The sequence below is a fragment of the Thalassophryne amazonica genome, chromosome 1 (assembly GCF_902500255.1).
Source record: "Thalassophryne amazonica chromosome 1, fThaAma1.1, whole genome shotgun sequence".
In the NCBI taxonomy this organism is placed as follows: domain Eukaryota; kingdom Metazoa; phylum Chordata; class Actinopteri; order Batrachoidiformes; family Batrachoididae; genus Thalassophryne; species Thalassophryne amazonica.
Window position 1 is genome coordinate 172075152 of NC_047103.1, and position 21064 is coordinate 172096215.

Consider the following 21064-nt stretch of genomic DNA (forward strand, 5'->3'; position numbering starts at 1 on the left):
TTTGAAAGTAAATGAGCTACTCTGAGTCTAAATCAGGTGATTGTTTTGTGACAAATGGAAGCATCTTAAAGGACGAAAAAAGAAAAAGATACGTGTGTGTCTGTGTGTGCCAGGAGACGTTTCTCCTCCATCAGTACTGAACAAACTGACTTCTACAGGAGCAACAACACTTACTAAAAACATTTTATTGTTCAGGTGATGTGAAAGAAAACAGCCATCAGTCAACGTCCCATCACTGCTCCTCCTCATCTAACCCTGCGCCTCCTTTTCTGGCCCCTCTCAGCTCCATCTTCTTCAGCCCTCCCTCCTCACTCTCTTCTTCCTCCTCGCCGCCGCCGCCCTCCTCCTCCTCCTCCCTCACTCCTCCTCCTCCTCCTCCCCCCTCCTCCCCCCGGGCGTTGCAGCGGCTGCAGTGCCTCCTGAAACCTCCCAGGTAGTGAGACCTGAAGCAGCAGAAGGGGCAGGCGTAGCGTCCGGGCCGGTGCTCCGTCCTGATGTGCTGCTGCAAGGCCGGCTGGGAAGGAAGAAGGCGCGCCGACACTCCTTACACCTGTACGGACGCTCCACCTCATGACTGCGCATCACATGATTGATGGCAAAACCTGCAGACAGTACACCACAAAAACGTAAAAGTGGCCTTTGCTATAACAACCGTTGGTCAGTGAGCCTCACGTTCACGTCCCCACGTTGAGAGCTGTACTCTGTTACAGCCAGGTGAACCTCAGGCTACGCAGATTCAGTGTCTTGTCCAGGCAGCAGGATTCAACCAGGTCTACATATTGGCAGGCCAGTACCTTACCCATTAAGCTACCTCTGCACATTAAACTGTAGGAATGGGAAAATCCTGAGGATGCCAGAATTCAATGGAATAAACTCAGTCATTACTAGGATTCACCGGTACCACTTTTTCCCAGTACAAGTACTTAATTTGGGTACTCATCGATACCGAGTACTGATACGAATACTAATGATTACCATCAAAGTTTTATGATTATTTGAAAAGATGTTTTTATTTCAGCTGTTCTTTACTTTCTGACTGTAACTGCTACTAATATAAATGGCTTTGTTTAATTACAAACATTTCACTTAAATCATATAACTTCACTTTTTGACTACAACAAATTGTCCTTTAAACACTAACTGTGTTTCTTAAACATGATGCTGACAGACTGAAATGTACCTGTGGACTTCAGCACAACAAATATAAAACACCAGGAACTGAAACTGTCCAACAACTTTACTTTGTCTGTGAGCACTAGTGTTGCCACAGTTACTTGAAAAAGTAACTTACTTTACTGATTACTCAATTTTAAAAGTAACTAACTAGATTACTAGTTACTTTAAGCAACTGCTGACACCACTGCCTCCTCAACATGAAAATACTTTATAGTCTCCCTTTCTTGACTACATAAACATAAATACTTGGTTTTTTTTTTAAATAATAGACATCTTTCTTGACCTCATATTTAAATGTTGACAGCACTGAAAAAGTGGACCTTTAATCTCGGGGGGGATTTGCCCCTAGCTGGCCGTCTGAGCAGGCAGAAGTGATGTGTATTTATGGAAAAGGCATGAGCGGATTGCGAGGTAGGGAATTTGTTTTCCATTTTTTGCCATTTTTGTACGCCACGTTATCTTCAGAAAGAGACTTTAGGCGCATTTGGATGGAAAAAAACAAGCGTTAGCATTTGTTAATGTGTGCGGATCAGCTGTTTTTAGTGAGAACGCATACGAAGCGGCACAGAGTTTTAAAGAAAAACGTAAAAATGTCTTAGTAAGCTCAGTGAATCAGAATCACCTTTATTGTCATTGTAATTTACAATGCAACGAGATTTGAGTGCAACTCCAAAAGGTGCTTTTTCCGAGGTGTGAGTAACTGTTAGCCAAATAAAAGATAAGAAAATTTAATAATAAATTATTCAAAGTATATGTACAACTAAATAAAATAAAATGTGGACCAAGTAAAATGTCAAACGAGAATTATATACAACTGTGGAATCATATTGCACAGGAAATATTGCACAGTTTACAGATATTGCACAAGAAACTTGAAGGTGCAGATTAGAGTGATTTGTTATTGTTCAGTGCAGTGATCGCTTTGGGGAGAAAGCTGTCCCTGAGTCTGTTTGTTCCTAGTTTTGATTGACCTATACCGTCGGCCGGAGGGTCATAGGTCAAACAGGTGGTTGCTTGGGGTGGGATGTGTCTTTGCAGATGCTGGCAGCTCTGCTGAGGTAGCGAGAGCTGGTATGTCCTCCAGGCTGGACAGAGAGCAGCCAGTGATCCCCCTGGGCCGTTTTGATCACCCTCTGCAGCGCTCTCCTGTCTGCTGCTGAGCACCCCCCGTACCACACTGTGATGCAGTACGCCAGGATGCTCTCGATGGTGGCTCTGTAGAGCAACACCAGCAGCTTCTCCTCCAGATTGTTTCTCCTGAGCACCCTCAGGAAGTGGAGTCGCTGCTGGGCTTCTTCACCACCACTGTGGTGTTGACGGTCCAGGAGAGGCTGTCAGAGAGCTGCACTCCGAGGAACCTGATGGAGCTGACCCTTTCCACACAGTCCCCTTGGATGTAGAGCGGGGCTGGGTCAGCCCTGTTCTTCCTGAAGTCCAGGATTATTTATTTTATTTTTGTGGTGTTCAGCGGCAGGTTGTTAGCTGAACACCACACTGTCAGTCGATTGACCTCGTCTCTGTAATCAGACTCATCCCCCCGAGATGAGCCCAACCATGGTGGTATCATCTGCAAACTTTATGATGGTGTTTGTGGGATGGGTCAGAGCAGTCGTGCATGTAAAGGGTGAACAGGAGGGGGCTCAGTACACAGCCTTGAGGGGAGCTGGTGCTGAGTGTGATGGTGGAAGAAAGGTGGGGGCCAAGTTTCACGGACTGTGGGCAGTTTGTGAGTAAGTCCTTGATCCATTGGCAGATGGGGGTGGACATGCCCAGATGTGTCACTTTCTGGACAAGGATCTCCGGATGATGTGGTTGAAGGCTGAGCTGAAGTCCAGGAAGAGCATCCTCACATAGCTCCCCTGGTGCTCCAAGTGGCTCAGCACGGTTTGGAGCGCTGTGGTGATAGCGTCCTCTGTGGAGCGGTTTGCCATGTAGGCAAACTGGTGGGGGTCCAGAGTGGGAGGCAGACGGGCTCTGATGTGCTGAGAGACCAGTCTTTTCATGACCGCAGGCATAAGTGCAACAGGCCTGTAGTCATTTATGCTCTCCACTGCTGACTTCTTTAGGACTGGGATGATTGTGGTGGATTTGAGGCAGTGTGGAATGATGGCCTGTGACAGGGACAGGTTGAAGATGCAGGTGAAAACTCCAGCCAGTTGGTCAGCGCACGCTTTCAGTACCTTTCCAGGTACACCATCGGGGCCGGCCACCTTCCTGGGGTTCACCGCCTTCAGCACGTCTCACTTCGTGTTCCTGAAGTGTTAGCGTACTAGTGCTGGAGGGTGGTGGGTGTGGAGTTGCTGCTGGTCTGTCTGCTTCAAAGCAGGCAAAGAAGCGGTTCAGCTCCTCTGCCAGCGAGGCGTCGGACATAGCATTTCCTGGGTTGCTGCTTCTGTAGTTGGTTATACAATTTATTTCCTGCCACATCCTTCTGGGGTCATTCACAGCAAAGTGGTCCTTTATCTTTTTCTTGTAGGCAGCTTTGGCCTCTCTGATGCCTCTTTTCAGGTCGGACCTGGCCGCGCTGTACAGGGCCCTGTCCCCTGATTTAAAGGCAGTGTTGCGGCTTTTTAATAGGGACTGGACTACGCTGTTCATCCAGGACCCGTTTGTTGACGGTGACAGTGTCAACACAGTTCTTAATGTAAGAGAGTACGTGTCAGTGTACTCCTGCAAGTTGTGCCTGGAAAATAAATCCCATACAGTCCGTGAGAAGCAGTCCTGTAGCTGGGAGAGAGCTTCCTCAGACCAGGTTTGGATAGTGCAGGTGTGCTGCTGTCACCGTGCTTTCAGAGACGAAAACTGTTCTCAACTCTGAGCTGCGCCGCAGAAACAAATGGAAAGCTCACGGCATCAAACACTTCGCGGGCGAAGTGGGCAGTTCCATTGAACCACAGCCGCCACCTCACACGAGCTGCAGCAATCGACCAACAATACAAACATGCATTGAGAGGTTGACTTCACACTGCTGTAAAGGAGTATTGGGTGTCTAGTGTCGGAGCAGTTTTATGATTACAGGTACAAGTACATACAGGATCAGGCCAATACACGATACTGGTATCGGCATCGATGCATCCCTAATCTCGAGCCCACTCTGCTCAGCACTCAACCTGGATATGATTCGGCCTGCCGCGATGAAGTGTGTTGGATGATATATTGTCTGACGAAGGGCTTTTGCCTGAAACGTTACCCTTTTTTCCTCTGTTTAATAAAACTTTTTCTGATTGAGAGCGCCGTGGCTGTGCGGCTCATTTTTGATTTTCTCATGGTGATATGCTGTTGATCCTGCACGCCTCTTCAGATGCTTGGGATGTGTGTGTCTGCATCGTATTACAAGAAAATAACACAAACTATAATATCACTATTGTCGTCAACAACATGGTACGACCATTTTATGCCACTGGTACAATATTGCATAAGAATACAAGTATCATTTCACAGCGCAATGAACTTAATTATCAATATTCAACACTGGAATTGAAATGTGACAACTAATTCATCCATCCATTTTCGATACTCGCTTACTCCAATTTAGGGTCGTGGGGGGTGGGACAAATCCCAGCAGAGAGCAGAAGGCGGGGCACACCCTGGACATAACGTCAGTCTGTCGCAGGGGTGACAAAACTAATCCTTTAAGTCTGGGTCCCACCGAATAATGAAGGATGAATAATGAGCCACACATGGATGTGTAGTGATTTGAAGAATGACCCACGTTTTCATCTATCACGTATCCACTACTAAGTACTCTGTACCCCAAATGTGCCACGTAGCAGCCTCTAGTGAGCCACAACCAACCTGTCATTTGAGCCTCAAATGGCTCCCATCCGCCACACTAAGCCACATAGTGCTGTGATAGCACCATGATAATGCAATGTTACCGCACATTTAGGCATGGGATTGGTCCAAACCTCCAGCCCTCCTACACCTGGTCCCTCTAAAGTGTGGGTTTCAATTCACAACAGCATTTAAAGATGTCACATTTTTAAAATGCAGTCCAAATATAGATGCTCCAGTACAGACCCACGGTTGTGCGCTGTGCACCAGGCTGCTGTCCACCTGTAATGCACCAGACCAGCTCGAACCAAACCACGGGTACCTGTACAGCCGCCTTTGTGCTCTTTGCTGGCTTTAAACCAAGATCCCACATTTAACTTGTTCGTCTGTTTTTCTGCAAAATCGCTCTTTGCGTACGCGCTACCGTTCTACATACACAATGAGGTGGTCGCTTTAATTATAACACCTACTGCCACAACTCATGGATCACTTTCAAAGAAAATATTTATTTCTTCCGCAGCTTAGAAGTGACCGTGATACAACTTTTAACTTTGTGTTATGTCTTCAAAATCTGTCTTTTGTGCACTCTCCTGAGTGGCTGCACAGCTCTACGCTGTTTTTCACAGCTTCACTGGAGTTATTTCTTCTGCAGCTTTAAACACACAGCCACTTTCACACAGTCATCCAAATTTTAACTTTGTGTTCGTCCATTATTGACTGAAAAATCAACTCTTTTGTGACCTGGTGTTCTGCCTAAATGCTCCTTTGGAGCGTGATGATGAGTCACTGCATCAGTGTGCACACACAGCGAAGCTCATCTGATCCATAACAAGATATTAAATCAACCATAGACATACTTTTACAGCTAGGAATTGTTTTATCAAGCTATAAAAATAAAATAAAATAAAAAGTTACCTTAAGCTGTTCCACATGGAGCGAGAGAAAAAAAAAAGCATCAGGATGAAACAGTCCTCTGTGATTCCAGAAGTGATTAGAGGTGTTTTCAAGGTTTGGCAGAAAATGATTAATCTACTACAAAATAATTATTTTATATACAGCGTCCAGAGCACAGAGCAGGTGGAATGTGTGCAAGAGAGCAGCCGCTCCCAAAACAGTCTCTCAGGTCCTGCATAGCTGCCAGGCGCACGGATAATGGGATTTTAGCAGACTCATAAGCACCATGCACATTCCTTTAAGTCAGGGGTGACCACGTTCGGTCCTCGAGAGCCACATTCCTGACACTCTTAGTTGTCGCCCTGCTCCAACACACCTGAATCCAATGAAAGGCTCATTAAAAGTCCGCTAACGAGTCTTTCATTGGATTCAGGTGTGTTGGAGCAGGGAGACAACTAAGTGTGTCAGGAATGTGGCTCTCGAGGACCGAACTTGGCCACCCCTGCTCTAAGTTGTCGTAGTAACTCGTACACAAACTGCCCCATGCTGTTGTTGCTAAATTTTGAACATCTTGAAATTAGCACCACACTCAGAGAGGAGCCTCGTTAACTGAAGATAATGTCTTTAAAGTAGACCTGCATTGAAATAAATGTGGTCAGATCTTAGAAAGAAATAGCTGATATGTATTTATAAGACCCTTATGAATGCAGTAAAGTAAATCTGCAAGCCCAAATTTGTAATTCAGTGGAGAAATCTTCATTTAAAAATGACAAATTTGCAGCTAAGATTTGGCCCTCCGCGAAAACTGTTTGTACATCCGGGACATTGCCGTGACTGGCGCCTTCAGTCCGATCCCGCGCGTTGAGTGAATACAATACTAACTATTTCTCAATTGAAATTGATTTTATCTGTTAGTAATGTTACTGTTATACACATCCTGGTTTCAACATCCAAAACTAAGCTGCAATGAATGTGAGATACAGCTCTGCATGTTCAGATCAGCGGCGACATCGACAGCGGGCAACGTTCTTCCCCGACCCTTATTGCGCCAGCCCGTTCGCTAGCGCAGCATGTGAGTGGGTTGTCGCGGTAACCCCAACCCCAGCCCTGCCCTGTGAGAAAATACTGTCTTACATGGAGCGCCTCCGTCCGTTCACTCATACTACAGCTGCACTGATCATGCAGATCCTACTTACACCGCAAAGAAGTCCCAAAAATGTTTATGCAGTCCACAAACATACAGCCTTTGGGCAAGATAATATAAACTCACCAATAATTGTTTTTTACGGGGAAATATGATCAATATAGATCTAGTCTAAAGGCAAAACAATCAAACAACCTCGAAACGGCGGGAGGCTAAAGACAGTAGATTTTCAATGCAACACCACTCAATCAAATGGGCGTATGAAAAAGTCCCCAAAAATAATTGTCAGGCAAAAATAAAAGAAATGTGTACTTACCAAACGTACCGCAAGAAATATGAAGTTTTAAAAAAAGTCGATCCTTCTGTATGACAATAAAAAGGTGCTTTTGTAAGAGATGCAAACTGACATAAATCCACAAATTACAGTTGGCACGCGCAATGCATGCTGGGATAGTGTCTTCTCTTTTATGTCATGTCAACGTCCCGGATATGATGACAGTTTTGCGGAGGGCCAAATTTTAGCTGTAAATTTGTCATTTTTAAATGATTCTCTGTTGAATGACAGATCTGGGCTTGCAGATTTACTTTAATACATTCAGAAGGATCTTATGTATAAATAAGTCATTTTTGGTCCAAAGATCTGACTGCATTATTTCAATGCAGGTCTACTTTAAGAGCCACTCAGAGCCACTATTCTCCCACGATAGTTGAAGAAACCCTCTCGTAACAAAGAAAACATACTGCATGGCTCATTATTCATCCTTTTTATTCGGTGGGATCCAGGCTTTACTCAGGATTTCCAAAGAGTCCTTCAGGCTCAGGACACCTCAGTGCCTGAAGTAATGGGCCATTTTCTCCATATGAGGCAACCTTTTCAGACATCAATGGGCCTATGCAAAGCAGAAATAAAGATATAAAGGATTTGTCTTTTTTGTAGCTATAAAGAACCAAACCCAAACTAGTTAAAGTTAAATATGACGCAAATTTATTTGTTCTGTGTTATATTTCATGTCATTTAATGTTTTGCATAGGTAACAAATAATGTTTAAAAGGATAAAAACATTAATACTTGACATATATAATTGTTGCTCCCTCATTTAAAAAAAAACTGACATAGAACATCTGTAATCTGTGAGCAGCAGAGAGCTACATCAGCCACTTTAACACCATGAGACCATAAACCTAAATTACATACAGTAGCTTTAGCTGTATCCTCCTGCAGACAGAAGCTGCAGAACCCGTTGACATGTTTGGTGATGTGTGTGGAAACACACAAGTATGTAAATGCCAGCATACAGAGGCCAGCTAAATGATCATGTTCATCTTTATACATCGAACGATAACTTGGTAGAGTAATTAACGCGACAGGGCGAGATACGTATGATGTCCAGCAACTTGTTGGGTATCCCACAAATTCTCAGGATGTCCCAGAGCAGCTCAGTCACCTTAATCAAGCACTGAAAAGAAACAGAAGCTGTAAAGAAGCACTGCAGGTATTCGCATTCGTAGGGGTGCTCAATATATATGGTTTATACAGTACACAGTATGAATTTGGCCGACAGTAGAGAGATGAGTGAAACTCCACTGACTAATTGTGATAACGCTGAGTTTATCAGGCCAGGTAAACTCCTCTGAAGTGTCTGTGAAACACTGCTCCTCTGCTGCAGAGTGCGGGTGGGGGGGGGGGGGGGGGGGGGGGGGGGGGGGGGGGGGGGTGGGGGGGGGGGGGGGGGGGGGGGGGGGGGGGGGGGGGGGGGGGGGGGGGGGTGGGGGGATTGTTCTGAGCTGGGGAGTGTCTCTCACTGAGCCTAGGGGTGTTCATGTGAGACGCCCGTGTAGAAAATATATGGTAGAAAATAATATGCTTACATCCACTTCAGAGATTGTGCATTGTGTAATTTGGGAGATATTCGTATAGGAAGTGGGTGTCTACCATGACAAAAAACCCCACCCCCATGCAAAAAAGAAAACTGCAATATACGAGGTCTATTAGATAAGAAACCCTAACTTTTATTTTGTTTTTTTAACTATGGATTTGAATGACGTGCGATTACCAACATCATGCTTGAACCCTCGTGCGCATGCGTGAGTTTTTTTCACGCGTCGTCGGTGACGTCATTTCCCTGTGGGCAGGCCTTGAGTGAGATGTGGTTCAGCCCTCTCGGCTGAATTCCTTTGTTTCACACGCTGCTCGAGACGGCGCGCGTTTCTTTATCAAAATTTTTTCTGGACTGTGAGGAATATCCAAGTGGACACTATTCGAGAAATTTACTGGTTTTCAGTGAGAAGTTTAACGGCTGATGAGAGATTATGGGGTGTTTCTGTCGCTGTAAGGACTTCCCACGGAGCGGGACGTCGCGCAGCGCTTCCCGGCGCCGTCGTCAGCCTGTTTCGACCTGAAAACATCCTAATTTAGGCTTAATTCACCAGGACGTCGTGAGAGAACAGAGAAGATTCAGAACAGGCCGGCATGAGGACTTTATGCGGACATTCCACTGTTTTAAGGACATTTTGTAATGAAAGACTGCGCGCAATTCGCCGAGTCGTTTCCCGTGACAACTTGGCGAATCTGTGTGCGCCGCGACAGGAAAACACCTCCGTGTTGAAAACCATTGTAAAATTCAGCGCTGCTTTTTGATGGCTTTCAACAAGTGAGTAACTGAGAAATTGTTTAAACAGCTTGGGCATGTTCTAACTTGCCCGTTAAGGTTTCCAACGGAGGTGTTTTTCCTGTCGCGACCTCCCACGGTCGGGTCCGGCCCGACATGCGACTCTGCCCGCACGTTCTTTTTCATTACAAAATGTCCGTTAACAATGGAATGTCCGAATAAACTCCTCCATGCCGACTTCTTCTGAAAGTTCTCTGTTCTCTGACGACTTCCTGGGTCAACAGAGCCTGAAATGTGGAAGTTTTCAACTTGAAACGGCGAGACGCTGCCGCCGCGAAGCGCAGATCGCCGTCAGGCGCTGTGGGCCGTCCTTAAAGCGACACTACCAGACCAAAATCTTTCATCAGCCGTTAAATTTTTACCAAAAACCAGCTGAATTTATCGAATGGTGTCCACTCAGTTGCCTTACAGTTTTTGAAAAAATTTTTATCAAACAAAGCAGCAGTCTCTGAGCCATCCTAAACAATGAAAAAACGACGAGAGGGTGGGCAACCTCCTCACACAAAGACTGCCCACAGGCGAATGACATAACCGACAGGCGTGAAAAAACTCACGAGGGTTCAAGCATGTCTGATGTAATCACACGTGATTCAATCCATATGGTTTTTGAAAAATAAGGTCGGATACTTTTCTAACAGACCTCGTATACTGTAATTTTAACATCTTTCGAAATATTACAATGTAATTGTTTTGACTTCATTATTAGTTTTGTTGAACCCTGCATTGAACCAACATTCAAGTTTATGATAATCTACCAGACATTAACGCTTGTCCGATTGCCGGGACAAGTGCAAAATGTGATCGGACTAGCATAGCTCTAAATCGTTGTCAACCGGACAAGTTGTTTTCTCATTTACAAATTGTCTCACACCTCGCCAAGAAAGCGTCTTCAGTTTTTCCCGCCACTCACCACACAGCGGACAATTGGAAAACATGATATCACATGTTCTCCCCAGACAATGGAACAACGGCGCCGCACATCCAGAGTTTTCTGACAGCGCCGTCACACTCTGCCCTGCTATCAGGTAGTTTTTTAAAATCCAGCCAGGCTGTTTGTGCTGAACTGCCACTCATCCTCCACCGCCGACAGGCTGCAGCTCAGAGAGAACAGTGTAAAAAAAAAAAAAAAAACTCTGTCCAAGTCTTTAGGTAAAAGAGCTCATTCTGCTTGTATAGCCCCACAAATTCATTTATAGGCTTTATTTTACAGTTGAAAGCCTTCATGTTTCCAAAGTTTGCTCAATACGGTGTGAGAGTGAAAAGTCTTTCGTTCCCTCAGAGAGAGAGAGAGAGAGGGGGAGGGAGGAAAAAGTGTTATTAGACGCTACAGCTGTAAAAAGCAGCGAAACAATTTTAATAAACGATCATCTTCACCACACAGCCTCAGTGAAACAGTAAAGTGTGAAAAACTGATTCAGAAAGTTTATTACCCAGTTTGGCACAGCCCGAAAAGGCAGCATGGAACTTCTATCTCTACCCTGTGGGCTCACCACCTGCAGGGGAACCACTGGTGTCGTGTGCTCTGTCCCATGGGTGGCAGTGAAAAGTCAAGGCCTTGTGCACCACATCCAGACAGCAGGGGCTAGCTCTGGGGTGTGAAACATCACCTCGCTGAGGGCAGAGGTGGGCGATACCAGTTAGATCTGGAGGGCCTCGCCTCCACGCACAGCCTCGGCTCTGGAACCACTCTCCTTGATAGGATTTGGACCTATTCTTCTTGGAGTTACCCAGGGTGTGAGGTGCCGGCAGGTGTGGGGATACTCACAGTCCCCGGCTGAGTGCCGTTATGATGGAGTTTACCCCAGTAGATGAGAGGGTCGCCTCCCTGCGCCTTCATGTGGCGGGGGGAAAACTCTGACTGTTGTTTGTGCGTATGTACCGAACAGCAGTTTGGAGTATTCGGCCTTCTTTGAGTTTCTGAATGGAGTCCTGTATGGGGCTCCGGCGGGGAACTCCATTGTTCTGCTGGAGGAATTCAACGCACACGTGGGCAATGACAGAGACACCTGGAGAGGCATGACTGGAAAGAACGGCCTCCCCAATCTAAACCCAAATGGCTGAAGATTGATGATCTATTTTGTTGTCATATCATCTGATCTGAGGCCACATGTTCTGGACACTCGGGTGAAGAGAAGGGCAGAGCTGTCAACTGATCACCATCTGGTGATGAGTTGGATCAGAGGGTGGAAAGGACTTTGGACAGACCTGGTAAGCCCAAACGGATAGTGCGGGTGAACTGGGAATATCTGGAGGAGCCCACCGTCCGACAGATCTTTAACTCACACCTCCGGCAGAGCTTTTCTAGCATGCCTGTGGAGGTTAGGGGCATTAAACCAGAATGGGCAATGTTTAAAGCTTCCATTGCTGAAGGTGCTGCAGGGAGCTGTGGCCTGAAGGTCTTAAGTGCCTCAAGGTACGGCAACCCTTGAACACCGTGGTGGACACTAGTGGTCAGGGAAGGCGTCCAACTGAAGGACTCTTTCTGGGATATGTTATCTCGGAGGACTCCGGAAGCAGTTGCAAGGTACTGACGGGCCTGAAGGGCGGCAGCCTCTGCTGTGGGGGAGGCAAAGCAGTGGGTGTGGGAGGAGTTCGGAGCAATCATGGAGAAGAACTTGTGTTCGGCACCAAGGTGCTTCTGACGGACTAAGAGACACCTCAGGGGAAAATGGGAAATCATCCAAGCTGTCTACAGTAAGGATGGGACTCGATCAGCCTCAACTGAGGATGTAATCTGTCACTGGAAGGAACATTTTGAGGAACTCCTGCATCAGACGGAGCACCCTCTATAGTAGAGGCAAAGCTGGAAGCTGATGGAGGATTATCATCAATTTCCCTGGTGGAAGTCACTGAGGTAGTCAAACAACTCCGCAGTGGCAAGGCCCCGGGGGTTGATGAGATCCATCCAGAAATGCTGAAGGCTCTGAGTGTGGATGGACTGTCTTGGATGAGATGTCTCTTCAACACTGCTTTGAGGTCTGGGACAGTGCCTAAGGAGTGGCAAACTGGGGCGGTGGTCCCCTATTTAAAAAAAGGGGACAGAGAGTGGTGCCAAGTACAGGGGCATCAATACTCAGCCTCCCTGGTAAAGTCTACTCCAGGGTGCTGGAAAGGAGCCAATAGTCGAACCTCTTATTAAAGAGGAACAATATGGGTTCCGTTCTGGTTGTGGAACACGTGACCAGCTCTTCACTCTCTCAAGGATCCTAGAGGATGCCTGGGTGTATGTCCATGCAGTCTACCTGTCTTTTGTGGACTTGGAGAAGCGTATGATCGGGTACCCCGGAAGATACTTTGGGAGGTGCTGCGGGAGTATGGCATGAGGGGGTCCCTTCTCAGGCCATCCAATCTCTAACTCACAAGCGAGAGCTGTGTTCAGGTGCTCGGCAGTAAGTCAGACTCGTTTCCGGTGAGGGTTAGCCTCCGCCAGGGCTGCGCCTTGTCACCAGTCCTGTTTGTGATATTCATGGATAGGATATTGAGTGTAGTTGGGGGGAGGAGGGTTTCCAGTTTGGTGGGCTCAGGATCATTACTGGTTTTTGCAGATGATGTGGTCCTGTTGGCTTCATCGGTAATTTAATCGCCAAGACTTGGTGGGAGAGAGGAGCTCTCACGACGCAGCTGTGTACAGAGGGAGGGACTTTTCTTCACGTTTAGACACTGTTTTGGATTTGAAAAAGGGACGTTTTATGTGGATTATTTATTCAGATGAATCCCACTGAACTAACAGGCAAAAATTTATATTTACTACGTGTATTTTTATTCTGCCAATCAATGCATTAATGGACGTATTTCGGATGTTTAAGCTGCAGGGTTTAAAGCGTGTGAAAAAAGCAGCAGCTTTTAGTTTGTAAATGACGGTGTATCTAATACAGAGATAAACTGACTTCTAATACTGTGTTTTACTGCTTTTGAAAGATGAGTGTTTGTTGTTTTTTTGTTTTTTTTTTGTTTATTCATTTTTCATGTGTTGTTTGTGTTTGTGATCCTTGAATTTACCCAGCCCCCTGCAGTGATTAAAGTGAAACTGGTTTTGTCAGAAGCCGACAGTGTAGTCTGATGTGGCCGCATCCAAATCAATACTAAAAGTTATCTGTAACAAAGATAACTTTTCAGTTATCTGATTAATGGTTATCAAAGCTAACTTTTTGGTTAGCTGTGCACACCACTGGTAAAGGGTACTATGTACCCAGGACCCAGAGCATTTGGGGGGGGGCACAAAAAACTAGCATTAAATGCATTTTGTGTTGCATGTTAGTAATGTCCATACAATTCATGTAAAAGAATATAATTAGAATGAATGTATAAATGTTGGAAAACATAATTCTGCTCTAACAATAATACTGAAAGATCTCTGAGGGCCCTTCCCACCCCTGCACAGTTGTACATGGTTTAGTCCAGACGCACAGGTGGAACGCTGCCACACACACACACACACACCCAAACGGAATCAGACATGAGGAAAGGTGGTAGGCTGAAATAAGACATGTCTTTGCTAAAAAAAAAAAGTCCAGATTTCAAAAAAGAAGAGAAAAGAAGGACAGGGAAAAAACTGAGGGAAAACAGCTGCTAACCAAATTCTTTGAGAAGAGAGGTGCGCTCGAAAACTAGCTTAACGCACACGCGTTAGTTCTGAAAGTCTGTTGTTAATATAGACTGAGTTTACTGAAGACAATGACTATAAGATGAATAATCTGTTCTTTAACGTTTTGATTGCAGATGACTGTACATTGTATTATGTATTTTCCTTCACAAAGGGAATTACGCACTGTTAAGCCATGAATTACACTTTTATTTAATACTTGTTTTTTCAATTGTGTATTTATTTTTCTTTCTTTGACCAAATATAGAAGTAACATCCATCATCATTAAATGCAGATAAAACATATCAATAATCTGTACATCAGAGTTGTCCCACTTTGGGTCTGCCTCAGCCTCCAGTGCTGTGCAGTTCAATAAAACGTCTGAGAAGGAATTATTTTTATGCTTATACCCTGAACACCCACTCCTCCATCCAGTCACAGTATTATTAAACAAAGCAAATGTATAATAAAAAAAATACAAAAAATAATAAACCAAACGCGTAAAGTATTAATGATTTGAATGTCGAATAGTTGCGATTAAATTTGATATTTTGCTGTGACTGTAGATCTTATATCCCTAACTAGTAGTCAAGTTAACATTGGGGTATAGTCTGTTAAAATGGTGCAATTTGGTCCCCCAGATCCCTCAACTCAATATGGCTCCGCCAACTTAAAAAAAGGGTTCTGACTTCCAGGTGTGAGCTAAGGTATACATGATTTAGCCCTGGTTTGACTACGCATTAGAAATTTGGTGTTTCTGTTAATAAAAAAAGAACATAACAGTGGGGGGGCCTTCAATATGGGCCCAGAATTTGGTGCTATGCCCCTGGTCAGAGGTGGTCAATGTGGCCCAGGAAAGGCAAGACTGCAGTCCCCTGGTGGAGCTGTTGCCCCCGCGACCTGACTCCGGATAACCGGCTGAAGATGAATGAGTGACAGTGTAAGAGATGAATTCTGTCACCAAAACATCAAATCTAAGCTTGCTTAGATGTACCTTCTGGCAAATTGTACCTGTAGTTTTGACATAGGCACAGTAAGTGTTCTTAAAAGTACATTATGTGTTTTTCTTTTTGTTGCCATTTATTTATTTTTATCAATTTAGCTTTGCTAAGGGATCGATTCAGAAACACATCATTAATACACTTAAGTTTATATTGAGATATATATCATTACTGTGAATGGATTCAATTTATACCATGATATGAATTTTAGGTCATGGCCGCGCCCTGTGCACTCGCCTTCATTTGTCAGTTGACAGATTGCCCTCAGTAATGCGTCAGAGAAGGAATCTACGAAATCCGTGAAGGCATCAAAGTACAGACAGTGACCGTTAAGTGGTAGAATCTGTTTCGGTACCTTTCAGTTTGGTCTTCCAGCCACAGATCAAACAGACGAAGCGGCTGGAGGTGTAGTTGATGACTCTGGAGGTGGCTTCCATTTCCTGCTTTAACATCTCTCCGGTCAGCACCTCCTCCTCCTCAGCGCAGCCTCTCTGGGTCTGTCTGAGGGCCGCGGCAGCACTGGCGGTGTCCCGTGTGATGGCCTGGGCGCCGTAGGCTTTGGGAATGTCATGTTTCCGCACCACGTGGCTGACAGCCACAGACTTCAGCTGATGTTTCCAGCCACAGATCGTGCAGCAGTAACAGTAACCGTCGAACAGAAGGACCGATTTCCGCATGTCACGGGTAGACTTTGAATTTGGCGACTTTGTCACTTGTGCGTCATTTCGCTCATCATTCTCCTCTCTTGCCTTACCTTCCCCTTCCTCTCCTGCCTGCCCCTTACCTTCCCCTTCCTCTCCTGCCTGCCCCTTACCTTCCCCTTCCTCTCCTGCCTGCCCCTTACCTTCCCCCTCCTCTCCTGCCTGCCCCTTACCTTCCCCCTCCTCTCCTGCTGCCCCTTACCTTCCCCTTCCTCTCCTGCCTCCCCCTTACCTTCCTCTTCCTCTCCTGCCTCCCCCTTACCTTCCTCTTCCTCTCCTGCCTCCCCCTTACCTTCCTCTTCCTCGCCCCTGATTCCTTTAAGAGCTATGCCTTCCCCATCCTCTCCTACCTCCCCCTTACCTTCCCCATCCTCTCCTGCCTCCCCTTTACCTTCCCCCTCCTCGCTCCTGTTTCGTTTAAGAGCTATGTCTTCCCCCTCCTCTCCTGTGTCCCCCTTACCTTCCTCCTCACTGCTCCTCTTTCGTTTCAGAGGCATACCTTCCCCCCTCTCCTGTTTCACCCTCTGTCTTTTCTCCTCCCTCCTTTGCATCTTTGTCCTCACCCTCAGTATGTTTGGGAGGACTACCTTGTCCTCCTCCTCAGCGCCACGGCTCTGGGCCTGTCCAATGGCAGCGTCCTGCGTGATGGCCTGGGCACCGTAGGCTTTGGGGATGTCGTGTTTCCGCACCACGTGGCTGGCGGCCACAGACTTCAGCTGATGTTTCCAGCCGCAGATCATGCAGCCGTAGTAGTAACCGTCGAACCGAAGTACTGATGTCCGCAGGTCACGAGTAGTCTTTGGCGACTTCATCGCTTGTGTATCAGTTCCCTCATCCTTCTCCTTGTTCTCCCTTCCCACCTCCCCCTCTCCTGTTTTTCCCTCTGTCTTATCTCCTTCCTCCTCCTTACCTTTGTCCTCAGCACAATTAATAGGGCTACCTTCTTTTTCCTCCTCCTCCTGCTGCTGCACTTCATCCTCCCCTACTTTCTGCTCCCTTCTGTCACCCTCTTCTCCATCTCCACTTCCTGCTGGCCCTTTCTCCATCATGCAGTGTTTGGTTATGATGTGTTGGTACAGCTTGTTGAAATCACGGCACGTGTAGAAGCAGTCGAAGCAGTGGAACAGTTGGGCGGTGCTCTGGTACAGCAGGATGTTGCCAAGGCGACCCACAGACACACAGTCCAGGCGGGTGGGATGAGTGGCGGCAATGTGGGCCAGTTCCTGGGCATGACTTTTGGAGAAACTACCACAGAACTGGCACTGGAGGTGAGCCGCTACACTCCCACCCACTTCACCACGTGTTGGCACGGCAATGGACATGGTAGCTATGGTTACAGAGTCTGGAAACAATGGAGAGAAAAGACTAAACTCAGGTTGAAGAACATTGATTCTCAATGATGATTCAAACATTTCAGACTTTTATAATTTAAGAATAACCATTTGATTTATTTATAGAAGTTAACTCTGAACATGGTCTGCTTGTTTGGACTGGTTGCTGCAATCTAGGGCCCAAGATGGTTCCTTAGTAAACAGTTCCTACTGATGTATCTGTTGGCTGATAATAACGGCCGATATGAGCCAGCATTATTTTTGCGATATGAAAATGTTTATTTTACCAAATAATGCAGAAAGCGCTTTGCTGGAAATAGTGTCATTGCATAGTTTGTCCAGCAGATGGCGAGAGCATAGTTTACAACACTGTCAGGCAGGTCTGCGACCCCATCACCCCTTGGTCACATAAGCAACAAGGAGTTGTCAAAGCAGCCAGCTGCCATTCATTTTCAGGCAGAGTGGGCGGTTTAAGTCAGCAGGCAAAAATATTCCTGAGTGCGGTGATGCATAGCACCACCGCATGCTGCCACAAATTGTATACATTTTTTTCTACCCACACTTGCACAGTTAAAAACAGTAATATTGCGGAAGAAGGAACATTTCCAAGATCAGTCACCAGTATAAAAATGCTCTTTCACAAATTATGCTGAAATGACAATAACATTGTGATCACAAGGGGAACACTGTAATCAAAGCTCATCAATAATTAACCTTTTAAGTTATTTCAGATGTCAGGAGCGACGTTAGAAATGAGAAATGGAATGCATTCATGTCACGCTTTTCCATCTGCATCAGAAGCTCAAAGCACTTTGCAGTAATGCCTCACATTCACACCGATGTCAGAGTGCTACCATGCACCACACACCAGGAGAAACTGGGGATTAAGGACCTTGCCCAAGGGCCCATAGTGATTTTCCGGTCAGGCTGGGTTTTGAACCAAGGATCCTCTGGTCTAAAGCTCAACACTTAACCACTAGACCATCACCTCTTATAAGGAAGGTACAACTAACGGCTGGTTTCACTGCTGATGATTTTGTAAAATGGCAAAACTCTATTAAATTGACATTTTTCTGCTCAACATGCATTTTAAACACTTAGAAGGGAATGGGACTCATGCCACACTTTTGTCTGTGGATTTTTTCCTCTGCTTTTAATACAATCCAGCCCATGTATTGACCAGAAGGTTATTAGAACACTTTGATTTACATAACAATCTGGTGGGCTGGATTCTTGATTTTGTTAATAAACAGGACTCAGAGAGTGAGGGTAAATGGCATTTTCTCTGATCACAAGTGCACATCCACAGGTTCTCCTCAAGGGTGTGTACTGTCACCTTTACACTAATAGTGTTGGAGCAGACATGATAATAGAACGATACTGAAGCATGCAGACGATTCTGTAATTGTGAGTCTGCTCAAAGAGAATATCCGTCACGGCCCTGTGTTGATTAATTTGTAAAGTGGTGTGAGGAGTCTTACTGAAGGCCAGGCCATAGAATATGTGCAATCACACAAACCTTGGGACATTTATTGACTCGAAGCTGAAATTTGGAGCCAACTGTGAAGCAGTGTGTAAAAAGGGTCCAGCGCCTGTATTGTCTGAGAAGACTAGCACAATTTTGTATTGACCAAACAATAACTATGTTTTAGTGTGCTTTTACTGAATTGATTTATCATTTTCTTTGGTGGCATGGTTTGGACATATGTGTTTAAAGGAGAGAAATTCCCTTAATCAGATAGTGAAGTGGTCCATTAAGCTGATTTGGGGGGGGGGGGGGGGTGGCACAGCTCCATCCAGCTTCTCTGTATAAGAAGCAATTGCAGTGGATTGCTTCTTATATTTTAGAGGACAGCTCCCATCCTTTGCACAGTGATTTTAAACTTCTTCCCTCCAGATGGAGGTTTTCAGTCCCAAGGTGTAGGACAAAGCAAAACAGAAACAGCTTTGTTCCCGCTGCTATCACTGAACTGAATAAACACCAGCTATTGCACATGGATTTTTACTGTCTTTTACCAATCTATTCTTTAAAAATGCCCTGGACTTGTTGGAACCTTGAGCACTTTATTTTTAATCTTTCTTTAGTTATTTTTAATTTTTTTTTTTACAATTTTATGTCATATGTGTGGTGTAAGTGTGTTTTCTGTACATGGATACTGGATGTGTACCTCGATGGCTGCAAGCAAATCTACCTACAGTAACCTATTAAATCAAAACGTTAATTTTTTATTAAATGTCTAAATTATTAGTGATAATCCAAATAGGTGATCATTTGTCTGTGGATAAGCTAATTGATTTTTCACTTTAGCTCTACCTACTCCTAAAAAAAACTGCACAAAAATACTTTTCTGGGTGATAAATCACATGGGAGTATTCCTTGTATCTGTCAAAAAATGCACCATGAAGAGTGAAAGAAAAAATAATAATCTGGAAATAACATACTGTCAGACAAAATCTGAAACAAGACACTAAATAGCTTTCACTAACAGGCCACAGTTTTTAAAAGTTTCCGATCTTTGAATCCACTGAATTCTTCATCCTGTATTGCTTCTAAACAATTTGGTGGATGATGAAGAGCCGGTTCCTCCACTGCTAGGCTGCCATCATACTCACCATCAGCATCCGTTTCGATCAGTCCAGCCTTTCTGAATCCCGAGCGGATGGTGTCTCTTGTCACTGCACCCAGGCTTTGTCGATCCATCCCATGACTTCCTGGGAATTCGCGTGCGGCATCGTCCCAGTTGCAGTGAAGCTATGCTCCGTGCTGACCAACCATTTCTCCCACAGGTGACGTAAGATGGCCTTAAAGCTGCCGTTCACTGCAATGTCAAGCGGATGGAGGATTTTCTTCAAGCGCCAGGGGTGACGGCAGGTACGGTGTTGCAAGCTTTGATTTTGTCTGTGATCTGAGTGGTGACATGCGCTTGCTTACTGTCCATCACCAGCAGTGCTTTATGGGTTTTAAAGGCGCCATCCGGACGTTTGGAGTAACACTCGTCAGCCAGACGTTCATCGCCTCTTCATCCATCCAGCCTTTCTCATTGATGGTCACAACAACGCTGGAGGAAGATTCAGCACTCGGCACAGTCTTCCGTTTGAAAATGACCAACGGTGGCAACTTGGAACCGTCTCCGCAGCATGACAGCACCACAGTGAAGTAAGACTTCTCCTGAACAGCTGTCATGATACTCATGCTTCCTTCTTCCTCTGCCACACTTTGGCTCACAGGGATGTCAAAGGTCAGGGGAATCTCGTCCATGTTATCATATGCTCTGGCAACACATTGTGTGACGCAATCTCCTCTTTTACAAAAGCGTGGAAACTGTCGACTTTGGTTTGGAAATCTGGCGGCAGTTTCTTCGACGTGGTGGTCCGCTCTCTAATCGACAGGCGGTTGCGTTGCATGAAGCGGTAGCTCCAAGAACGCCCGCCTGCAAAGTCATCGATGTTCATCTCCTTGGCGATGATCTGGGCATAAAAAAGGAGCTGTTCGGTGGAGATGCGTCTGCCAGCAGCACGCTGTTCAAGGACCCAGCCGTGGACTCGATCCTCCAGCTCCGGCCATCGCGTTTTCAGCCCCCGGTTGGCCTTCTTGGACTTCTTCATGCTGCTGAGCATCACCTCGGCCTTCCTCCAGTCTCTGATCAGCTTCTCGCTCACGCCGAACTTCCTCTGCGCTGCTCGATTCCCCTCCTTGGCTGCGTAATTTATCAGACGCAGTTTAAACTCTGCGGTGTAGCTTTTTCTTGTCAACGGTGTTTTATTTGTGTGTTCCATCGGTTTTACTTCAC

At 45.7% G+C, this 21064-nt stretch overlaps 1 protein-coding gene across 1 annotated transcript; it reads right to left on the bottom strand.

Annotated features, from left to right (window-relative positions):
• Positions 1-344: 344 nt before the first annotated feature.
• LOC117520215 (spore wall protein 2-like) lies at positions 345-20017 on the bottom strand. The gene is made up of 4 exons (XM_034181561.1): positions 19887-20017; positions 16116-17284; positions 15597-16074; positions 345-602 (listed from the first exon to the last, which is right to left on the bottom strand). Exons 1-4 carry the CDS (start codon positions 19972-19974, stop codon positions 358-360), a joined length of 1980 nt encoding a protein of 659 aa, XP_034037452.1. The 5' UTR covers positions 19975-20017; the 3' UTR covers positions 345-357.
• Positions 20018-21064: the final 1047 nt, after the last annotated feature.